At 51.1% G+C, this 23,663-nt stretch overlaps 1 protein-coding gene across 1 annotated transcript in view; it reads left to right on the plus strand.

Moving 5' to 3' along the window:
* Nucleotides 1–22,304, plus strand: part of Gramd4 (GRAM domain containing 4) — a 75,351-nt gene extending 53,047 nt beyond the window's left edge. Inside the window, exons 4-19 of the mRNA XM_051189566.1 lie at nt 3,387–3,507; nt 6,243–6,316; nt 9,235–9,367; nt 10,116–10,141; nt 10,861–10,952; nt 12,019–12,110; nt 13,124–13,172; nt 14,417–14,488; nt 14,889–14,932; nt 14,999–15,108; nt 15,227–15,381; nt 16,617–16,761; nt 17,613–17,706; nt 18,401–18,485; nt 19,616–19,684; nt 20,058–22,304. Of these exons, the coding sequence (XP_051045523.1) occupies nt 3,387–3,507; nt 6,243–6,316; nt 9,235–9,367; nt 10,116–10,141; nt 10,861–10,952; nt 12,019–12,110; nt 13,124–13,172; nt 14,417–14,488; nt 14,889–14,932; nt 14,999–15,108; nt 15,227–15,381; nt 16,617–16,761; nt 17,613–17,706; nt 18,401–18,485; nt 19,616–19,684; nt 20,058–20,162 (1,466 nt within the window). The 3' untranslated portion in view covers nt 20,163–22,304. The remainder of the gene's footprint in view (nt 1–3,386; nt 3,508–6,242; nt 6,317–9,234; nt 9,368–10,115; nt 10,142–10,860; nt 10,953–12,018; nt 12,111–13,123; nt 13,173–14,416; nt 14,489–14,888; nt 14,933–14,998; nt 15,109–15,226; nt 15,382–16,616; nt 16,762–17,612; nt 17,707–18,400; nt 18,486–19,615; nt 19,685–20,057) is intronic.
* The last annotated feature ends 1,359 nt before the right edge of the window (nt 22,305–23,663 follow it).

Raw genomic sequence — 23,663 nt, forward strand, 5'->3', positions numbered from 1 at the left:
TACATGTGCTGGATAGTTCTACATCAACTTGACACAAGCTAAAATCATCTTCTAGGATGGAACCTCAATTAAGAAAATGCCTCCATAATATCTCCTGAAGGCATTTATTAATTAGCTATTAATGAGGGAGGGCCTAGCCCAAGGTGAGCGGGGCCATCCTTGGGCTGTTGGTCCTGGATTCTATAAGAAAGCAGGCTGAGAAAACCATGAGGAGCAAGCCAATAAGCAACACCCCTCCATGGCTTCTGTATCAGCTCCTGTCTCCAGGTTTTTGCCCTGTTGGACTCCTTGTCCTGTCTTCCTTCAGTGATGGACTATGATGTAGAAGTATAAGCCATATAAACCCTTTTCTCTTCGATTTGCTTTTGGCTACAGTGCTTCATCATAGCAATAGAAACCCTAACTAGGACATATGTGTGTGCCTGTGTGAGTGTATGTACACCACATGAGTGCTGGTGCCTAGAGGTTAGAGGGAATTATATTCCCTGGAGCTGGAATTACAGGTGGTTGTGGGCTCTCTGATGTGGATGCTGGGAACAGAACCTGTGTCCTGTGCAAGAGCAGTAAGCACTCTTAACTGCTGGGACATCTCCCCAGCATCCCTACCATCCGTATCCTCTTATTTAAAAAGATTTATTTCCACACCTGGCCACGTGAAGTTGCCTTGAGTACATGCCTGATTGCCTGCCCTGAGTTGGCTGAGCCAGGTAGATTTCTACCTTCAGGAGGAAAGCTCATTGGTCCACCTTAGTGGAGGCTAGCATATGGTTGATCTACCTGCTCATTCAGTGAGCCCCTTAGAGGCCCCTGTATCTATCCCAGGCTGCAGGACAGGCCAGTAGGTCCTGTAGAGGGAGTCTCCTGGCCTGTCCATCTCCAGTGATCATATAATCTCTATGTTGTAAAGAAGCCCAGGCTTTCTTAACTTTCATCCATCTCTGTGACCCTCTCAGGGAAGGGCCTAGGCTAAAATGGTCACCCCTCAAATTATAGGCAAGGCTCTGCTTGCTAGGGGATCAAGCCAGGCAAGGACTAGTATCTAGGCTTACCCAAGGGGCCTATTTATATGTCTGAGGCTGCTTCCCAGATCTTACCCAGATGCCTGTTCTTATCGCGGTTAAATAAGAATCAGGATAAACAAATAGGCCGGATAGATGTTTATTCAGGGAGAAATAACGTACAACCTAGACAGATGAACACCAGGAAATTCAACCCGATCCTCTCCAATCCGTGTCACGCCAGCAAAAGAGCCTTTCCTCGCTCCCCTCCGACCTCCTTCCCCAGGTCACTCCGCCCATGGCTCCACCCCCAATGGGCGTGGTCAGTGCCACAGACGGACTATCTCACTACATGTTCTCTGGGCAGCATATTCTTCCTAAGTAGTGCCCCTGGGATTTTGACAGAGGCTAAGGTATAGAAACTTAGCATCTAACACTGAAGCTGTGTGTAACTAGGCCCTCACAGATGCACCAAGAGACAAGGGGGAATTGAGGTAGTTTTACCTCATAGCTAAGATTAGCAATGGGATGGGTAGGATGCCCTGTGAATTCTGGGACTCATAGGCTGAGGTCCCCAAAAGTCCAGGGGCTTCAGTTACCTCTGTGCGCAACAAGTGTCATGGACAAGATTCTTAGCACCCTGATTCCCCTAGATCAGTGTCCCTATAATTCCAGTACAAGACCAGGGTCAGCATGCTTGATGTCTAGGGCCCTGGCAGTGCTGTATAATGTGCCCTTTGAGTGATCAGGGCCTTGGCCCTTGTGGAATTCATATCATCCCTCATGTATTATCACTGTCCTCTTCTAGGGCCTGGCCAGTCCAGAGTATGTGTCCCTGTAATCCAATTACCTGTTGCTAAGTTTTCACTGAGTGTCCCCACCTATCATCCTTTTACTGTGTCCTTGACATCTTGAGCTGGCTTGGGCCTTGCGGCTGAAGACAGTAAGAGTAGAGTCTTTCCTCTGGAACCTCCTGGAATGGTGGAGTGGAGTAGGAGAAGCCTGTGAATGAATATGGACATAGACATGTGACTAAGAGCATGGAGACAGACATGTTCTTGTGGTGCGGGGCATGCTTGCTGTGTGGCATGCTTCTCCTATGTGGTCTCTGGCAAACTTCATCCAGAATCGTGAGGAGTGTCACAGCCTTCCTTCCCTAAGGTATTATCCCGCAGGGTCAAAGTCAAGAGAGAGTGTGTAAATACCTCCCTACACGTGTGACAGGTCATGGAGTGCAGAGGGTGCCTAGTGAACACACTTTAGGACTCTGCTCCTGATTCCATTCCATCTTTGCCCTGTGGGACAGGGTCAGCAGGTTGAGGAACCTCTGTCCTTCTCTACCTGAGCCCTACCCTCACTGCTCCTAGAGGACTGTTTATGTTCCTGTCTATCTTTCTGCTAGGATTCAAGACTGCCCAGAGCAGGGCTGAAGGCTGTCACTCAAGACTTCCTCCTGGCTCAGCCTTGTCTGCGGGGACCTTGGGGGAACTGAGCACATAAAAAATAGCGTGTTGAGGATGATGGCCCTTCACCACCAGAATCCTGGCTGCATTAAGCTGAGTGAGAAGAGAGATAAAGGGGTGCTAACTAGGACCCCTCTTTTCATGCACAGTTGTGGGTCTGTGATGTGAATGAGTTCTCACGTACTCAGAACAAAGGGCAATTCTGCAGTGACTCTGACCATGTTTTGATCTCAGCGGTTTGAGGCCACTACCCTCCTCAGCTCCTGGCTTCCTCTACTCTCTGAGCTGCCAGGTTTCTTGCCTAACCTCCCTCCCCCAGCCATCTGCAGTCTGGCTCCTCAGTTTCATGCAAGGCTTGACTCTGATCTGACCTTCATGAGGGTCCTTACCCCACCCCCTTCCCATACCTCTTCCTACCCCCAGGCTCCTCTGCAGTGACATGGCTTGAAGCTGACTTGTCTCTCTTCTGCTGCTGGTACCTCCTGGAGTCTTTAGCCTTTGCCTTTCTGTCACAGTCATGTTGACCTAGTCACATGTGGTGTATGCCCCAGGGTATCCTGTGTGATGATGGCTTGGATAAGATAAATGGCTTGCAGTTCTCCTTTGTACCGTTATTGAGCATAGCAAAAGTCCTTGTCCATGCTTGGACCTGTTTTGTCCCCAGTTGTGTAAAAGAAATCTCAGTTTAGAGCCCCCCCCCCAACACGCATACCCCAAAGGAGAGGTCATAGAGCTGCTAACATCCCTGCAGACAGCAGAATGGGACCAGAGTGCACTTGCCAACTGAGCACTTGGCAAACTTGAGAAAGTTCAAGTGCCCCAGTCCCATACAGAGCACAAACCCATCTGCTGTTCTCAAGTTGGGCAGTGCTGTCAGAGGGGGCAGTGGACCTGAGTGCTCATCACCTGGCTCTTCTCTCCACAGAGGAGGAGCTCCGGAAGCTTCGGGAAGAGACCAACTCAGAGATGCTGCGGCAGGAGCTTGATCGGGAGCGGCAGCGCCGGATCGAACTGGAACAGAAAATGCAAGAGGTGCTGAAGGCCAGGTGACAGCTTCATTCATCTTTTCTTATTACTGTAATGATGGTACTTATAAGAGAGAGGTGTGTTTAGTTCATAGTTCCAGAGTTTGAAGAACACCGTGCTGACAGTGGTTCACCCCTGGTGGGGACTCATGGTGCATGGTGGGAGAGTGTATAGGAGAGAGATTACATCCATCCTGCTGGAGGCCAGATAGGGTCAACCACATTTAATGATCCTTTGGTGACCTTTAGTTCAGAGAACTACATTAATTCCTTCCCAGGGCTGCTTCTAGGACCTGAGAACCTTCTACCAAGCTCAATCTTTGAAAGGTCCTCAAACCTCTCTACCGTCACATCAAGAATGAAGTTTCATGAACCCTTGAAAGAGAAGCCACAATTTAAACCACAGCATTCACCCCTCCTCAGTGGGCAGGGTTTCCTGAACCCTCAGCTTGGATCCCTGATGTGGCCTTGGGCTAGGAGAGGTGGGAACTAGGCCAATCTTGTTCTTGGTCCCAGAAGGGGAGCAAAGTGAGTTGTGTTGCTGGCCTAATCAGACTTACCCTCCCCCAGAACTTTCACTGTGTACAGCCTTTGTAGAGTTGCCCACCCAGCTCACACCCTCATCTTCACAGACTTTACCCAGTGAGTAACATTGCCACCTCAGCTTCTGCAAGTTATGTTTGCAAGTGACCGCTTTTCCTTGGATAAGTACTCTAAGCACTTAGTTCCCTGAACATCCACAATACCTGACTCATTCATTCCACTGACCACCCTCATGGTGTGGCCTCTGCTTCGGCTGTCTCTGGCAGGAGGTGTGTCAGTGCAGAGCATCACACAGGCAACAAGACCAAATTTTAGACTCTGGGTCCCTCTGCACAACAGCCATAGTGTCACCTGGAAGATAAGGCTAGGGGCCCAGGACCCCAGCTTTCCCAACTTGACATCCACCCACTATCCTCTCAACCCCTGTCTCTGCTAGGCCATAGTGAATGACTCCCAGCAGTTTGGGGCACACACTGATGCCTCTGGAATACCCCAACTGGACCGTGCTTATGCATGGGGACCAAGTGTCTTCCTTGTTAGGATCCCCCCCCCCCCCCCGAGTTTGAGCCACGCTGGTCATAGTGCTCAGTGCCAGGTTCCTGTGATCATATCCACTTCCTCCCAGGTCTTAGTCCACAATAGCAGCTCTAAGAAGCCCAGGTCTTAGGAAGTGAAGCTGCCTGTTCCCTATCCTTGATATTCCTGGTGACAGTTCATGTGCTTTGTGGTAGCTGTTAGTCAGGTCACCCTGTTCCCTTGCCCAGATCACTATGGCCTGTATAGAGTTTTCCAGGGTAGGGTACTCTATGGGAGGTCTGTTTGAGGATGAGGATGTGACTGGCCTTTTAGCCCTGGCTGCAAGACCAATGATCCCCCCACACCAGAGGCCTCAGCTAGAATTTTCCTGGGTTGAACTCTGACCTTAGAGATTCAGAAGTTAAATGGTTTTCCGTTCTACATAGAATGCCTTTTCCATGCTGCCTCCCCAGCTTTCCATGAAGGCTAGTCTCCCCCCTGGTAGTCCTAGCAGGAGCATGAAGCAGGAAAGGCTGACCCTGTCCCTGCTACCGTCCGTCAGCCTTAGCTTCTGATGCCCTCTATCTGTCACCTAATCCCACCCCTACTCTAAGGATCTAGCCCTTGTCTCTCACCTTTCTTCCTTGCTGGGTGAGCTTGCAGGGCCCTGAGTCAGTTCTGAGTATGCAACTCAGATGTGGATGAGAAAGAAACATCCAGATTGTGACCCAAGAAGTAGGAGTTGAACAAAGGGTCGGGTTTGGGAACTTCCTGGAAGCCTGAAAGTGGAGGGGTTGGAGGGAGAGACATTTCCAGGTAGAGGCTTCCTCATTCCTGATCATGTTAGTGAACTTGGGGCAGGGCGTGGAGAAGGGCTGTGTAGGGACATGCAGTTCACACATCCATATACCACACAACACATGTACATGTATAGCTCACATACCCCATGGAAACACGTATGTGTACTTACATTGCACCCTGAAGCTGCAGGAGCTGCAGTATAGAGCCTAGGAACTATTGGCTGCAGGAACAACTAGTGTGTGCTTGTGGTCCAAGCCAGTGCAGGGTAAGATGGCAGATATCCTGAAACTCCAGAGGAGGGCATAGCTGGCCAGAGAAACGGGATAGAGATGCTACCCAAAGGGTATGACCCAGACTGCTGCTGTAGTATAGCTCCCTCAGAGTGTGCAGTTGAATATATGTGATGATCAGGATCAGACAGGTAGCCAGATAAGACTAAAGGTGAAGGCAGAACCATAATAAAGACTGTGATGATCTCATGATCTCATGCTGAGCTGGGAGCAAGAAGCCAGGAAGATGTCTGGCATGGCCTAACTGGAAGCCAGCTCAGGGATGTTGGGATATCATCCAGCTGTGGCCTCATATGGTGCTGAATAAAGAGGTGTGTGGTATTCTCAGTAGTGATCTTTTTTTTATCCCTGAGCTTAAGGATGAAATAAGCAACTATGTTAAAATTAGCAGGAAAGGTGAACCTTTTGCTTATGAGGCACTGCTTGCCCATTGAAGCTAGAACATGGAGGAAGCACCTTTGCACTTACTAGACTCTGTCCTCAGTAGCACTGCAGCCTTCATGGGGGCTTCAGGGGCGGCAGATCCCACCTGTCACTGAAGTTCAGTTCCATGTGGTGCTGCTGTAGGTGTTTGCACTCCTAAGCTTTGCCTTTCTCATGTTTAAGGTCAGAGGAGCAGCCGGCACAGCCTCAGCAGCCGCCAAAGGGACAGAGCCACACCAGCAATGGCACTGGCACAGGTAGGCCCCTGGAAAGGGATGGTTATCTCCCCAGCCAGGCCTCTCCCATGTGGCCCTCTCCTGCCTTCAAATCGGGGTTAGCGCCTCTCACTGTGGGCTTGTGAGTCATCACACATGCTTGAGACACTCCAAAGGTGATCTCATTTCCTTGCACAAATCTGATGTGTTGTCTAATCTGGCCTGACCTCCCGAAAGGTACCAAAAGGCACACTGGTTTCACTACAGTGACTTGATGACTTGTTCCCTGTAACTGGTCATCCTATGTGGGGATTGAGTGGACTGTGGCAGGCTATGGCAAGGAATGCCCTAATCTCCCAGGCAGGGAGCAAGCCTTTTCTCCTCCCCTTGCTTCCTGCCTTAATGGCCACATCCATCTTGCGACGACATACTTCAGAGGAGCCAGGAACTCCATTCTCTCTGCAGTTCCTGTGGACCCTGAATGAATCCTCACAGACAGCGTCCCTTCCACATGCTCACCATTCACAAGGCTCTCCCTCTCTGTGCCAGTAAGCCTGGCATAAACCATGGCTTAGGTCATTGGCTTTGCAGCCCAAGAGATGAGGCCGCTCCTAAGGCTCTCCCAGATCCATCCTCACTGCACCCACTGGCAGCTGGCCCCAGTGCAGGTTTGGCAGTTGCATCCCCTGGGACATGACCTCCTTGGGCCATCTGGAGTATTTCTGGCCAGTTCCCAGACTTAGATGCGGAGCCCTTAGCTTGTGAATCTTGGTTACTGAGTCAGGAGCAGTACAAGAGACCCTTAGTACTTGTTGATAGTGAGTATTGAGAAGTGTGGGGTCAAAAGATCCCCAGCTCCTTGGTTCATCACAAGGCCAGGGATCCCTTGTCCTCTTGTCAAGGTCAGGCCTAGCTGCTGGTATTTGTTGTTGTTGTTTTCTTCCTATTTTTAAAAAAGAAATATTTTTATTTTATGCGTATGAGTGTTTTGCCTGCATGTATGTCTATGTACTGCATGAGTGCCTGGTGCCCAAGGAGGCTAGAAGAGGCATTGGATCTCTTAGGACAGTTGTGAGCTGCTGTGTGGGTGCTGGGAATTGAACCTGGGTCCTCTGGAAGATTAGCTGGTGCTCTTAACCACCTAGTCATCTCTCTAGCCTCCCAAACCTAATCTTAATTTCCATGGTCTCCAGGTATGCTGGGCTGTGTGGAGCTGTGCCTTCTCTGTCTACACTGTGGCCCTTTTTCACCCTCTAAGACAGGGAGGATGTGGCAGGGGAGAGGGACCACTCCCTGGCTTCACCACACCCAAGATAAATGAAGGATGCTAGCCATCCGGTGTGTGCATGCCTCAGCCCATCCCTGAACCTCAGGTGTACACCTGTCTGAATGAAACACTTCAGGCCTTTCCCTTCCTAGGAACTAGCCCTGAGGAGTGTGGGAGAAAGCATCCCCCACTGGTTATGGAAGTCAAGCAGGGACCTCAGGCTCTCCTATGGGTGGGTTGGTTTCAGGACTGGGTCAAGACTGCCCCCTTCAGGCAGGTGGTTATGTTCCCTATATCTGGTCCCACAAATCACAGACACTGTATGTTTTTTCTTTTTTACATTTTTGGCTTCATGAGACAAGGTCTCTCTATGTAGCCCAGGCTGACCCTTTTGCTTTAGCCTCCCTAGTGCTGGGATTGTAGATTTTCAGCACCATGCCCAGCATGAATTTACATGTTTAAATCACTTTTTATGTCTCTAAATGGTTGAAGAAGAAAAAATTAGAAGAAAGAGTATTTCTCATTGAGTGAAACTTCTGTGAGTTCAGTGTCCATAAACAGAACCACGAGCTGGCCAGTCTTTTGCCTGGCCATTAGACAAGCTTACCTGCTCACCTAGATCCACCCAAAAACCTGGTGGAGAATAATAGAGCCTAAAGGGTCCCCCTGCCTCGGTAGCCCCAGGAGCCACACACTTCAGTCCCTGTTGGTCTGTGTCCTTCTCCTTCTGTCCAAGTGGAGTGACCTTGTGTTTATGTTGACTGTTGCCCACTCATCCTGGGCCCACAACACACTTGGTATGTTTTCTTAAAGTTGTAATTGACACATGACATTGGTGGCACCATAGATGTCTGGTGACCATGTGCCTGACATTTCCATTCTCTTAATTATGCTGGGGCAGCGTCCAGTGCAGGTAACTCCGCATCTTGTGTTCTTTTGTTTGTTTAGTTAATTAAATTTTTTGAGACAGTATCTCTCTGTGCAGCTCTGACTGTCTTAGAACTTGCTTTGTAGACCAGGCTAGCCTCAAACTCATATAGGCCTCTGTCTCCCAAGTGCTGGGACTAAAAGTGTGCGCCACCATGTCTGGTATCCACATCTTGTTTTCTTTAGGGTGCGGTCAGGGATCATCACTGGGCTCAGGCCAGGCAGCTTTCCCCCTGGCATTCTCCCACTTGGGTTGCCATCTCTGGTCTCAGCTGTCCATAATGAAAGTGAGTGAGACACAACCAATCACTGTGAGCTTTATCTCTGGGCCCTGTACCCAGTGCACACACTGGATGGTCCTTGAGACCTGACATGGTGAGCCCACTTAGCCACTTCCCAGACAAACCAGAGGTAGATGGGTGGTACAGACTGCCACCATGGTCTGACATGGCCTGGACATAAGCTCAAGGCTGCTGGAAAATTGATATCTGGAGATTTCTGGGGTCAAGTATGGGGATGGAGACCATGCTTTTGATGGTCTATGTGGCCGGGGCAGCCCTGGCCTGCAGTTTTTGGTTTGCACCTAGTATCTTCAGGAAGCTGAGCCCTCAAAGGCCTCTCTGGCTAAGTCCCTTCTCAACTTGCTCCATGGTACAACCCTCACTCTAAACATTTCCTATATCCTGAGGCCACACCCCTGGTCCAGCCTCAGAAGGGATTGTGTGGAGCCTGCAGTCTCTTCTCTGATCTCTTCTCCTTCCCACAGACCGTCGCAGCCAGGGGCTGTCAGCCCGTGTACAGAAGTGGTTCTATGAGAGGTTTGGAGAGTATGTGGAGGACTTCCGCTTCCAGCCAGAGGAGAACACGGTGGAGACGGAGGAGCCCCTCAGTGCCCGCAGGTAGGGGTGCCCAAGGAGCTGTGTGCTAGGCCCAGGGCCCTGTGGTGGACTGGTCAGCATTGATATCCTTCTGAAGTGGCTGCCCACAAGCTCTCAGTGCCCATGTTTCTGGGGCACCTCCTTGGAGGGGTCTGAGGAAGAGTAGAGTTGTACCATATACACATTGACTCACTTGTGGTTTGTGACAAAAGTCACCTGAAGCCGGGTGGTCGTAGTGCATGCCTTTAGTTCTGGGAGGCAGAGGCAGGTGGATCTCTGAGTTTGAGGCTAGCCTGGTCTACAGAGTGAGTTCTAGGACAGCCAAGACTATGCAGAGAAACCATGTCTTGAAAAAAAAAACAAAGAGGAAAAAAAAGTCATGTGAGAGTTGTGTGTCCAGTGTCCACCATAGGGGGCAGATCACTTGCTGGGTCATGGATCTGGTCAGTCTGCAGTGGCTGCCCTTACCAGATACTCTCATAGACCCTGGGGCTCTGGAGAGCCAGACCATCAAGGTGCCCTTGAGGTAGATGTGACAGATGGGAGAACTGGTCTATTGCCGTGTCACCCCCACCTTTATAACCTAGCAACCAGCAGCAGGAACACTCAGCATTGTGCTCTGTGTCACTGTGCATGCGTCTCCAGGCACCTGAGGGTCCCAGGCACTTGGACGTCCCCCTTGTTGCCCGTGTACTAGTGATGCTTGCACAGTGGGACATCCTGGGCATGCTGGTAACTTCACCCTGAACCTTATCTCTCCCTCTCTCAGGCTAACTGAAAACATGAGACGATTGAGTAAGTACTGCGGGGCTTGGTATGGGAGAGGGGGGAGGGGGAGCTGAACAGAAGTCTCCAGAAAAATATTTAAGGACAACTCCTCCCTTGTCCTCCCTGTGATGAAAGCCTGTAGTGGACTTGTGCCTGAGACATACCACATTCAGGGGCTGATAGAGAACTGAGCCTGCTCAGCATTCAGGCAGTAGTTCTCAAAGTTCTCAACCTTCCTAGCTCTGCGACCCTATAATACAGTTCCTCGTGCTGTGGTGACCCCAACCAACCACAAAATTATTTTCGTTGCTACTTTGTAACTGTAATCGATTCTGTATGACTACAGAATCGTAATGTAAATATCTGCATTTTCTGATAGAATTAGGTGACCCCTGTGTAGGGTCCTTTACACCCAAAGGGTCACAGGTTGAGAACTGCTGATCTAGGGTGAAATATGGCTCACTTCTCTGATAACCCTCAGGCCCCATGGAGTACAAATAGCATCATTCCTTTCCTTTCCCTTTCACCTACGACTTTAGGCCTTTGCTAGGGGCAGGTGGCATCTCCCTGTGGAAACCAAGGTTAATTGGTCAGGGAGGACACTAAGAGCAGGGGTCTTCAGTGTGTTGGGTCTTGCATTGGTGTGCTGGTTTCACTTCCAGCTGGAGGGGGAGGCATGTGACCCTGCTTGTGTGTTAGAGGCAGCTCAGCACTGTGCTGACCATTGCTGTCTGTTCTGTCCCCAGAGCGTGGTGCCAAGCCAGTCACTAACTTTGTGAAGAACCTGTCTGCCTTATCCGACTGGTACTCCATCTACACCTCTGCCATCGCCTTCACCGTGAGTGTTCTCACAGGCTAGGTAGGGTCAGCCTGTACCAGGCTTCCTTGTGAGGCCTCCAGAGGGCAGCCCGAAAGCAAAACTGTCCCTTGGACTCTGGATGTACTCGGCCTCAGTTTCTCCATCAGCAATATGGGTGTGTGTAGTGGTCACAGTCTCAGATCACAGACCCCTGAAGACATAATGACTGTTGTCTCTGCATGGCATGTACCTCACAGCAGTATCCTCAAGACTGGTTGTGGCCTGGAGCTTGGCTACATGGACTCCAGTGGCGGGACCAGGGAGGCTCCTGACAATGCATGGTGTCCGAAGGCTGCACCCGCCCACCTGCCAGAAGGAGGTCCCAGTCTGGGCACCTTCCAGACAATTCATAGATAGTGCCCTCCTTCCGAGGAGGCCCATCTGCAGGGCTTGCCCAGTTAGTCTTACCCTAGGAGGTTCCTAAGACAGCCCTAACCCTGGGGCAGGCCCTCTGGTTCCCTCCCAGGGGCTCACTGCCTGGCAAAGAGACAGGCCTTTTGCTCACTCACAGCTAAAGCTCTGAGAGAGGGCCCCACCCCATTTGGAGCCTGAGGTCCCCTTCCCCTGCTCCAGCACAAATGCTCTGTAAGGTTTTCATACCCGAGGTCCACATGCTGTCTCCCTAAGGCTGTCTGGCCTGGCCTGTCTGAATATCACTCAGGGCCTTGGGCTCCATGTGGACCCCCATGGCAGCTCACCTGCAGTCCTCAGCAGTGATGAGCCCACCTCATCAGCTGGCAGAACCCACACTGGGGACAGGAGAGACATCTTCATGGGGTCCAGCCACCTTCTTCTGATCCCTACTCACACAGGGCAGCCTCCTTGTCCACTGCCTGCCTGAGTAGGCCTCTCTCTTCAGCTGGAAACAGCCTTCCTGACTGCCTGCATCCCACATGCCCTTGTTCAACAATCTGGACATTTGGAGAGCTGGGACTGGTCTCCCTGACAAAGGGGCACATTATTGTTGGGAGGGAGCAGACAGAATGCATCTTGTACCAGACCAGTGTTTGGCCTGCCTACCCATGTCTCTCACCTTCATCCTCAGGTGTACATGAATGCTGTGTGGCATGGCTGGGCCATCCCCATGTTCCTGTTCCTAGCAATTTTGAGGTTGTCCCTCAATTACCTCATCGCCAGGTAGGTGAGCAGGGTTGTTGTGTGGCCATGTTGCACATGGCTTCACTGTGTGTCTGCTTCCCACCCCATTGTAACACAAGATATGTCATGTACTGTTGTTTGTGGGTGGTCCCCTGAGAGGCCCTGGAGACTTTAGGGAGCAGGCAGTGGGTGGCTGAGCTGCAGTATCACCCTAACTCCTTCCCTCCCTGAGGTGCATGTGCTTGGCAGGAAGTTCTCCCCAACCCCGGGATGGATGAGTGAAGCTGCAGGGCCCTGTTCCCATGAACATCCTGAAGGAAATGCTGAGCAGGCAAAGTTGGAATTCACAGCTAAGCAGTGCACACACCCACACCTGCAAGACGGACACATCACTCCACTAAGGCTGAGGCCCTTTCCCCCATTATTCTGTGTCCTCACTGAACACTCCCCTTTCTGGGGAAGCCACATCTGGGGTAAACCCTTGCCTGAACTCCAGGATTGTTCCTAGGAGTAAACCTTAGCTTTTTGCTTTGGCTTGTGGAAGAGCTCTTAACTCCAAATTTCCTCTTAGCCCCCTCAAAAGATTACAAGTCCACATGCCAGTCTACTCCATCCCTTCTATGCCTGTCACAGGAATTTGAGAATGATGTTTGTAGGAAGCACTGAGATGCCTTTGAAGCTTTCATAAGATCTTATTAGTCCACAGCCCCTACTTACCATTGATCCACTAAGAGGCATTGCTGGTGTTAATAAAACTTTATTAACAGACCAATCAGAGGTCACAATGAGCTCAAATAAGCACTGTGGCTACACTGTGGCTACATTGTTGGGCTTCTTCCTACCCACAATGTATGCTATTGCTTATGCCCCAGTAGAGGGGAAATGAGCATGGATGAGCATGGTCTCAGGCAAGCAACCAAGCTTTAGAAGTCTCAGTGGCCAGCCTTGAAGGGTCAGAAAGCCCCGACTGTAGCTGGCAACTCAGTTGGAGGCTCAATTTTTGTCCCCCAAAGGTGACACTGCTTTCATAGTTTTGGTGGCTTCTTTTTCAGGGGCTGGCGGATACAATGGAGCATTGTGCCAGAAGTGTCTGAAGCTGTGGTGAGTCTTGGTGGCAAATTGTCCCTCTGTGTTAATTAGTCAGGGCCCACAGCCTGGGGCCACATCACAGGGAGTCCAGATGAGCATTCCTGCCCTGGCAGGGTTGTTTTTAGAGAAGGCCAGACATGCCAGCCCTAAGTTCCAGGAGGCTACCCTCTCAGACCTTCAGCTGTGTCAAGCTTCACTGTCTAGAAGCAGATTGCCTTGTCCACCTGTCCTGGCTGATATTTTCTGCCAGGAATTGATGTGGGGGTAACAAGGGAGCTACTATATCTTCCTGCTGGGGGGGGGTGATAAGGATGTCACACAATAGTCCTGTCTTTGGCCTGGGTGCTGGAACCTCTATCTGGACCCTGCCTGGCTTGATACTCAGTCACACTTGCTTATTAGCAAGGCCATGAGTACTTTTATACTACAGGGGGCTAGCTGTGACAGAGGCCATATGGCCCCCCAAATCTGGTTATTGACAGAGGTTTGCTATAAAGGGACTGTTGGGCCTGTGGGGCAGAGGGAGGCCTCAATGCCTCTGAGCATACCTGACAGTCTGTGGAGTACCTAGGGAATGGGGTGGTCTCTAAGGAGGCAAGCACATGTCTTGCCCAGCCCTGGGACTGGGAGACCCTTAGGAGACTCTTTTTGAAGCAATAGAGCAGTGGTTCTCAACCTTTCTAATGCTACGACTCTTTAACACAGTTCTTCATGCTGTGGTGACCTCAACCATAAAATTATTTTCATTGCAACTTCATAACTGTGATTTTGCACCTGTTATGAATCGTAATGTAAATATCTGATGTGGAAGATATCTGACATGTGACCCCTGTGAAAAGGTCACTTGACTCCGCCAAAGGGGGCACCACCCACAGGTTGAGAACTGCTACAATAAAGAGTCATGTGAACTTCACATAGGCCTGGTCCTCAGTTACCCAGCCTGTCAAGGAGTGGGTGGGGGCAGTTCTGACGGGACATACCATTAGCGTGAGCTAGGAGAGTGAGTTAGGGCTGTGGTCTGCCTCACCACTTTGTCTGCCCCTCCTATGGAGCCCTCTGTACTGGGGCAAGGCGGCAAGCACAAGGGGAGATCCCACCCTGAGCCCAGCAGATGTCTTTGCACCTAGTCCTCTGGCTGTACGGGGACCACAGTGGCCCACAGATCCCTGGGACTGGGAGCATTCCTGCTGTTTTGTCAGTAATTTTTCTGAACTGTTAAATTCCAGTGGAAAATTCTCTCTCCCCTTTGACTGAAGGAACCTGCAAAGGAAGATCTGACTGTGTCTGAGAAGTTCCAGCTGGTGCTGGATGTTGCCCAGAAAGCGCAGGTACCACCCCTGAACTTACCCTTCACCCTGGAAGGGAAGAACCCTCACATGTCTGTTGTAGGTTAGCGTGCAGTTCCATGCCTGTTCTAGATGAGCATTCTCACTCTGGTGAGATGGCAGGGAACATGGCTTCCTGATGACTCTCTGGCCTTATGTGGATGAAGCCTTTCACCACCAGAGTGTAGCAACCCTAGAATTTAGGGCTGAGCATCCACAGAAGTTGGGGCTCAGCATAGTCTGCTTCCAGTGGCCTTAGTTTTAGACCAGACAACCTCAGACCTGGCAGTGGTGGGGCAAGACTACAGGGTTCTGGAGGCATGGGCTGTGTATTTCCCTGGAGCTCTGGGTGTGACTGACAGGTACTCGGGCTTGTGGTCACTGCAGTTTCTTCTTCACACAGAATCTCTTTGGCAAGATGGCCGACATTCTAGAAAAGATCAAGAAGTAAGTGGCTGTCCCCACAGTGAGGGTGGTATACACCACCCGACCTGACCTCCATCTTCCTTCCAGCTTGTTCATGTGGGTGCAACCTGAGATCACACAGAAACTGTATGTCGCTCTGTGGGCCGCCTTCCTAGCTTCTTGCTTCTTCCCCTACCGCCTGGTGGGGCTTGCTGTTGGTAAGGAAAAACACTACTGCCCTGGGAGATGGTTAGTGGAAATGTCACACAAGGAGGGGGAAGTGGGCCAGAATGCCTGCCCTTTGTCTGCATGGATATATCCCTGCTTTCCCCTCAGGCCTTTATGCTGGCATTAAGTTTTTCCTAATCGACTTCATCTTCAAACGCTGCCCGAGACTTCGAGCCAAGTATGACACACCCTATATCATCTGGAAGAACCTCCCTACTGACCCCCAGCTCAAGGAGCGTGCTGGTGCCACCGTGTCACGCAGGGTGAGTCCCCCAACTGCCACTACCTTGAGGAAGGTGCTAACAGAACTATGAAGCTGATGGACCCTGACCTCTGGCTCTGCATCTTCTGCTCACTTGAAGCCTGGTGTTTTCCAGATCTTACCAGCCTTTGATATAGACGGTGGAAAGCACCGTGGGATTTTCCCCTGTCAGCACCTCCTTCATGTCAGGGCCAGCCAGCCCTAGGAGGAGTAGTCCAGTGTGTTCTCGGGGTCTTAGGCGGGTGGGGCGCTCAGGCCCTGCAGTTCCCAGGAATGTGTAAAAAGTTACATTAGAGTCTCTATGTGAGTGCTCCCTCAGGAGGGAGTGCCCCTGTGCCCCTCAGTTTTTTATGGGACTGAAGCACTGATTTGAGTTGGGAAGGTCACACTGTGAGGTCCAGGACAGCAAAGATTGTTGGGAACCTGAGATCAGCCATAGGCCAGAGCAGCCAGGCTTGGAGATGACTCTTTTCCTACAGACAGAGGTCACCCTAGGTCACAGCTTGGCCTTTAGGACAATTTGAGGCCTCTGGGACAGGGACTTCCTAGGGCTTAAGACCATGTAGCATTAGCTAGGATATGGCTGGTGCATCCTGGGGGAAGCCACCCTGACCCCCTCTTGGTTCATTGTATCCCGCAGGCCCCATGTTTCTGTGTTGAGTTGTGTTCAGCTCTTTTTGCTTCTTCAACTTTGCTTTACAACTTCACATCACATGTACCTCCCCTTTTTTTTCTTTTGTGATGGTCACATGTCTGTCTGTTGTCTCCTTCCTGGCCAGCTGTCAGGGCATGACAAGGTATTGTGTCCGTGTGGAAGCCCCCTTGGGCCTGCTGTGAGCTGATGCTGTGTCATTGCTGTGTTGTGACTGATTTTCTGGTTGTGTGGCCAACTGACTTCCGAAATGTCAGTTTCAACTGACTTAGTGCAGAACCCATGCTAGGCAACTGTGTCCTTGCATTTTGTGTGCTGGGGCCCAGGCTTAGATCTAGCACTGTGGGCCTGGGAAGACTGTGAGCATCTCTGGGGGAAAATACCACCCCCACCCCATTTAACCCAGGTAGCAAGTGGAATTTCAGGGCCAGCACTGAAAGGGGTCTATTGGGGCTGCACCTCACGTTTTCCTGAAGGGATAGAGCCTGTCAGTTTATGGGCAGGGAAACTAGTGTGTACCAATACCAGCAGCGGGTCCAGCTTTTTCTCTCCAGAGCCTGATCAGGACTGTGTGTTATTGGCAGCTGCAGACAACCTCATCACGGAGCTACGTCTCCAGTGCTCCAACCGGTCTGAGTAAGGATGAAGATGCTGGCCGATTTCACAGCACCAAGAAGGGCAATTTCCATGAGATCTTTAACTTGACTGAAAATGAGCGCCCACTAGCAGGTGAGTGTGTTTTGAGTTCATGACCCAGCCAGTCACGGAGTAGATGGAAGTGGATGGGGCAGGGTCTGAGCCCAGGCAGGAGGCAAGACCTCGCCTCAAGGACAGGCTGAAGGGACCCGTGTGGAAAAGGCCCAGACTTACTTCCCAGGAGAGCGACACATGAGTAGGGTCTTGGGTTGTTCCAGGAATCTGGAAGAGGTATGACATCATATTTCCTGTCCTATATTATCCACATAGATTCGGGTAGGCCTTCTTAAAGCAGGAATCCCCAAGGAGTGGGGCTCAGCCCTTCCCACCTGCTGGGGATTCCTATATCATTAGCATCAAGGTGCAAGCCTGAAGCCTGTTCCCTAGCCCAGGCATGTTCTGGCACTTTGATTTGAGTGTACAACCTGCCACAGATACCTCAAGACAGGCAACCTTCTGGAAAAGTATTCAGTAAGTGCCTGAGAGGCAGGGTCTGGAGTTTGGCCCCCTTTCTTGAGAGTCTCCTTCTGCACTATTGGCCTGATATGTGGAAAGCTGCCTAAGGCAGTGAGGGCTGCAGCTTGATTGGTTACTGTGAGAGGAAGCTATTCCCCCAGACACTAGGTGATTTCACTCCTGTCAGGCCTCCCTTCCCCTACTGTAGACTCTGTGGTATTCAGTGTTGGGATGGAACCTAGGGCGGCCCCGTGCAGGGTGAGCACTATGACCCCATCATCCCACACTTGGACTGTTTCTGATGGTCCTTGTGGATGTGGGTGCATCTTTAATAAGTCGGTGCATAAGTCGGTGCTCACAGGCACCGACAGAGGTCAAGGCCCAGGTATTCCAGAGGAAGGAAATTCCAGGTCCATTTTCTCCATCAGTGTGTGAGAATGGTTGGCGTTGCTGCCTCATAAACCGAGACCGGAAGATGCCCACGGACTACATCAGGAACGGGGTTCTATATGTGACAGAGAAGTGAGTGTTGCCATAGGCTGAAGCATGACTGTTGGGGAGGAAGTGGGAGAGGGTCCTCCCCAGGTCCCAGATACATGCCCAGGTCCAAAAGATCTGGTTATACAGTGCTACAGCCTAACCTCTGTTTGCCACTCTACCCAGCTGTCTGGCCATCCAGACCCCATTCTTGGACCAGCACCCCCCTCCCTTGGGCAGATGGGTTTTCTCATCTGGGATGCTCAGATGGGCAAGGGGTATAAGCTCTCAGGAAGGGGACTTTCTAGTGACTTTTGAGTTCATGACTCCATGCTGTCCGAGGCTAGGCTAAAGGTAGCTTTGGCATTTGTCCCCTATGTGGGACTACACAGCACCTATCCTTGCTATCCCTCAGCACCCCTATGGGATTTGAGGACTACAACAGGGATAGGGTATATATGGTCATCTTCATGGGGCCCTTTTCCATCCTGTCTCCCATATATGCAGCAATAGTCAAAGCCTGCCCAGGAGAGCCTGATGGGGCCCCAGGACACCTCCCTGCAACTCCTTCTGGGGGTTTTCTGGGAGAGAAAGGGTGTTCAGTTTCTTCCAGGTGCTGAGTGTGGTGGGTCACTGACAATCCCACGGGGCTGTGGAGGCAGTCGGGGAGGACCTTACTTAGCAGGAGCCCCTCTGTTCTGGCTGTTATCTCGTGCCTCTGCATTTCCTCCCCATCTAGTTATCTGTGCTTCGAAAGCTCCAAGTCTGGGTCCTCAAAGAGGAACAAAGTGATCAAGCTGGCGGACATCACAGATATCCAGAAGGTGGGTGCCCACCCAGCCTGCCATACTTCCTTCCTGGGGTGTCAGGGGCCACAGAGCTGGAGAAGTTTTCTGAGGATTCCAGGGCTGTGGGGGCTGCTATCTAGAGACTTCTGCAGGTGCTACTGCCGCCAGTGTTGCAGCTCGTCTTCTGGAAGCCCATGAAGAGCCCTGTCAGCTAGCTTCCTTCTGAGGTAGTTGTGCACCGTGGGCCGCAGTGCAGTCTCACTTCTCTCCTGGTCCTGGGGTCAGCAGTTGGCCTGGGCACTGTTGTACATGCAGCAAAGAGCAACGGTGAGGTTTGCCTGAGATGCTGTGCTCCCCTTGAGAAAGGGTCTCATGTAGCCCAGGCTGACCTTGAACCTAGTTTATTTTGTGCTGCTGGGAATCAAACTCAGGACTTCATACATGTTTGTTTTTTGTTTTTTGGGTTTTTGTTTTGTTTTTGTTTGTTTGCTTAAAGCATTCTACTAACAGAACTATGTCCCAGCCCTTGCTGTGTGTTGAAAGGAGAATCTGAAAAGTTCTATCATAGGCTTTCTACCTGTGTCCAAGTCTGCTTTCTACCACCGCCCCCAGTAAACATTGGGCTCCTTCCATAGGCACTTACGAATGAGCACAAAGAGATTTGTAACCGTGGAATGAAGTTCAGCAGTTTCCTTAGACGTTTGGCATGTAGGGTGTGCAGTGCCTGGAGGGAACAGGAACCTATTGAGCATGGAGCCAATCAGCTTCCCCAACTGAGTAGCCTGGGTGCCAGCCAGTAGCCTACATATGCATAGTCCTAGTACCAGCCTAGGTTCAGCCCAGAGCTAAATGGTCACTCCTCTAGGTTTACTGTCTGGTAACCAGAAGGCAGGATGTCAGGGCCATGATCATCCTAGTCGACCCTTAGTGAATCAGCCATGCTGACATGTGACCTCACCCAGACTATGAGCTACCAGGAGTACATGAGGGTCACCACAAAATCAGGAGACACAGCCCTTTTACCTCATGTGGCTGAGATGTCATAGGCCTCTACGGGTCTTTGTGTCTGTGTGTCTGGCAGAGGAGAATGCCCTGGGCACAAAGGGCACTGACTTCACCCCTGTACTTGGGGGAGGCTGGTGATGATGGGTGTGCTTGCTTTTCAGTACAAAGTCTTGTCCGTCCTTCCTGGCTCAGGCATGGGGATTGCTGTATCAACTCCATCAACCCAGAAAGTAAGTGCCTGGCAAATGAGCCTACCCCACCCCATCTGCCACCAGGGGACCTAAGTGAGCCTCCTAGGGATGAGGTTTCAGTTTGGGCAGAGGCTGCTTTCTCCCTCAGCACAGGAACCTGCTGCATGAAGTTAAGGTCCAGAAAGTTTAGCTTGGGTGGGCACCAGAGTTACAAGACAGACAGGTTGGTGAGGCCCAGAGGGAATGAATCCTGCAACCATCCAAGTAGGAAAGGCTGGGTCCTCTTATAGCCTGGAGAGGAGTGTCTGGTCATTTGCTCTGGCCAGGCTGCTGTCCTGATTTGACATTCTAGCCCCAGCCTGGCTATGACATGCTCACTACCCACACCCTGCCCTCCATTTCTTCCCACCAGCCCCTGGTGTTTGGTGCCATGGTGCACAGAGATGAAGCCTTTGAGACCATTTTCAGCCAGTATGTGAAAATCACGTCTGCAGCAGCCTCTGGTGGCGACAGCTAGTATTGACTCGAAGGTGTTGCTGGAATCCTTTCTTATCATTGGCTAGAGGGTCAGATGGGATGTCCTTCTCATCTTTGGCAATAATTCTGGACTATGGCTGGTTATGGCGGCCTGGGTTCTGCATACCCAAAGGGCTTGGACTCTGGATGGTGCCGGGCTGGCCCGTGCTGAGCTCGTGAAGCACCTTCGAGGACACCTGTGGACACAGGTGGGCAGAGGATCCTCTTAACCTGTTTGAAGGATGGCACACAAGGCAATCGTCCTCAGACCTGGCTAAGCACAGCTCCTCATTCTCCATCCCGGCCTGGGTACAGACCCAGCACCTGCCATCGTGAGAGGTTCCATGATCCCATGATCCCTCTTCTCCAGAGACTAGAGGCTTTTTTTCCATCAAAGCCATAGTTGGGAGTGGTTGTGGCCCCTTCTTGCCGGGATGGTAAGGCAGACAGAAGTGGTGGGGAGGCCCCTTTCTGGTTAAAAAAAAAAAAAAATGGCCAGTCATCTCACTCAGTGGGTACTGCAAGGCTGTGGGTAGGACCTCTCAGGGTTTGGTATGTTTGAGGTACCTCCCCTTCCATTTTCAGTGTCTGGGCCTGAGCTGTCACTCATCTGACCCATCTTGGCTTGACACTCCAGCCAAGAGACCAGGCCATTGGTTGATGGACAGCAAGGGTCCAGAATGGCGTGTTGGCAAAAGCACACTTTTTTTTTTTTTTAAACACTTGGCTTTCTGGGAAGGTTTTGAGGGCATTTCCCACTCCAGCTGCTGTTCAGTGAGAATCACTGGTAGTCTGGCTGGCGTTTGGCCTCCAGGATGCAGCCCCTCCAAGTAATGGGGTGGGTTCAGGGAGCTGGCCTGCAGGGCTGTCAGGGAGATAGGGGAGGGCCCTGTGCCACAGGGGACACTGTGGGCAGAACCTAGAGGTTGGGCGTCCAAGTTGCCCTGTACCTCTAACATCTTAACAGTATTCCTTCTTCCTACATGCTCAGCAAGGGCCAGGCAGACCCCGCCCTACCCATGCTTCCTGCCCCAACCAAGGTGAAGACCACAGGGGTGGGTGATCTTGCAGGCCTGGCCTCTGAAGGGTGCAACTACCACCCCACCTGTGCATTTTCTGGGTGGGTCATGACTCCTTCAGCTTGTCCTGAGTCCTTCAGGTGTCACTGAGATTGTTTTTTTGAAGAAACAGAAGATTCTATTTTTTACAGAGAGCAAGCTGTTTTTCTTATTTTTGTATCATTTTTCAAATGTAATTTTTACCTTTGCTCCAATCCTCATTTGCTGGTGTGGGTGTGAGGCCTGGTGGCTTGGGCTCATGACACCCCATTCCCAGGGGCTTCAGGCCACACACTGGGGTTGGGAAAGGCTTGCCAGGCAGCCGTATCAAGCACACATACCACCCCAGATGTGCCTCAAAGGCCTCATAGCTCCAGGTACATGGGGGGGGGAGTCTGAACATGGAGGCAGGACCCTCCACCCAGGGCTGTGGCTTGGGCCCTTGTAATATGCTCATGCTCTGAAGAGCATGGAGTGAGATAAGGGAGGACCTGGTGGCACCCCTAACATGCCAGAGGGGAGGAAATATGACCTCTGACCTGTCTCTGGGGATGGCTGCATGGGTGATGACCACACATGGTGGTTAATGCTTTCTGAACTCTGGCAGTGCCCTGGGTTGGCGAATGCTGCCCCGGGGTGCCACCCAGAGGCCTTGAGCTGAATGGGCTTTTAGGATGGAACAAGAGGTTTAGTTGGAGTCTCTTTCTCTTGGAAAGAGAGATGAAGACTGACCACAGGCCAGGGAGACAGGGCTGGGCCAGGGGCCTGTGAAGGCGATGGCATACTTAGAGACACTGGGGTTTTTACTGGATTGTGTGATTTGAGCAAGTGTTTAATTTCTGACTAATCACTGACCTAGAATGTTCAATTTTGTATGTCTGAAGCCTAAGTCTGTTTTGGATCTGTACATAATTGTTATTGGTGTAACTTTTGTTCTATGAAAGGATCATATTCTATAAAGAACTGATAGGAAGAAAAATTCTCTGTCACTTTTTTTTCATTTTTAAAGAAAAATCTTGTTTAGATACAAAGTCTTGTATAAATTATAATTTTTATTTAATAAACCTTAAAATGCTCTGTGCTAAGGCCCGGGGGCCTCTGTTTTTGGCAGTGTGTGTGGATGTTGTTAGGGCAGTTGAGTTGCCAAACTCCCCCCACCCCCAAGGCTGACACCACACTACAGTCCTCACGGTCACCATTGCAGCGGGATTCAGCAAGACCTCCTTCCTTGGAGAATGAAGGCTTAGATCTGAAGTGGGGCCCTGGTAGTGGGTGCAGTTTGCTCTTCTGTACCCCCTGGTGTGAGGGATGCTGGGAAGAGAAGGTAGACCCTAGGTCCCAGAAGACAGGCCAGAGGAGAGGTGTCTGGCCCTCGGTATGTGAGGGGGGATCTGGACCAGGCAATGCCTTAGGGTTGTGGTGTAGGCCTTGGGCCTGTTGAGTTGTGGTTTCTGCCAGCCTAGGGTCCTGAGCAGAATGGTCTCTGACAATGCTGTGACTTTACTAGTTCAGATGCTGACACTGGACACAGGATTACCAGAAAACCTGAGAGTCAAACCTGAGAATGCACTCTGATTGTGCCTGGCCCCACCCCTACCCCAGCACTGTCCCTATCCCAGCTCTACCCCAACACTAAATGACCTTCTAGTAAGCAGGACCTGCCAAGACCTCTTTGGAATGGGGCTTGGACCAGTGGGTACTCAGAAATGTGGCCATAGGAGTTTGGACATTTGCATGTCTATCCATCCACTCATACATTATCCATCTATGACCCATCCTTATATTGATCCACATACCTATCTATCCTTCCATACACATATATTTCACCCACGCACCTGCCCGCCCATCCATCCATCCATCCATCCATCCATCCATCCATCCATCCATCCATGCATCCATCCAATTTCTGTCTCTCCATCCATAGCATACACTGTCTTTTGTACTGGGATGCAGTTCCCTGAGATCCTGGCAAATAGTTACTCTCAGCTCTCCTGAGATCACACCCCCTGTGACATTCTAGTTACTCCTCACTTACCTCTCAGCCCCTCTGCAGCCATCCTTCCTGCACGTGTGGCACACACCACCATGCCTGGTGCATGAGCCCCTTATCTAGTTTCCTTCAGTCAAGTGGAATAGGTGAGGGCAATGGGTACAGACCCACACATGTGCCATTATGGCTGATGGTCCAGAGACAGGGTGCTCACACTCAACCCAGCACAACTGTACTGTGTGAGCACAGCTGCATCACTGAGTCACGAAGCAACACCTGGTGCATTTCCTTCAGGCAAATGGCAGGACCTGCTAGCTAAGTAAATTTGCAAATGTGAGACATATGCAAGGAAGGGACTCCTCACATGTTAAAATAGCAGCGGAGAAACCCACCAAGGGGATGAGGGACGGGTAGATTCCTCAGGGAGAGCACAATCACACAATCACCCAGTCTC

Source organism: Phodopus roborovskii, unplaced genomic scaffold, assembly GCF_943737965.1.
Source record: "Phodopus roborovskii unplaced genomic scaffold, PHOROB, whole genome shotgun sequence".
Classification (NCBI taxonomy): Eukaryota; Metazoa; Chordata; class Mammalia; order Rodentia; family Cricetidae; genus Phodopus; species Phodopus roborovskii.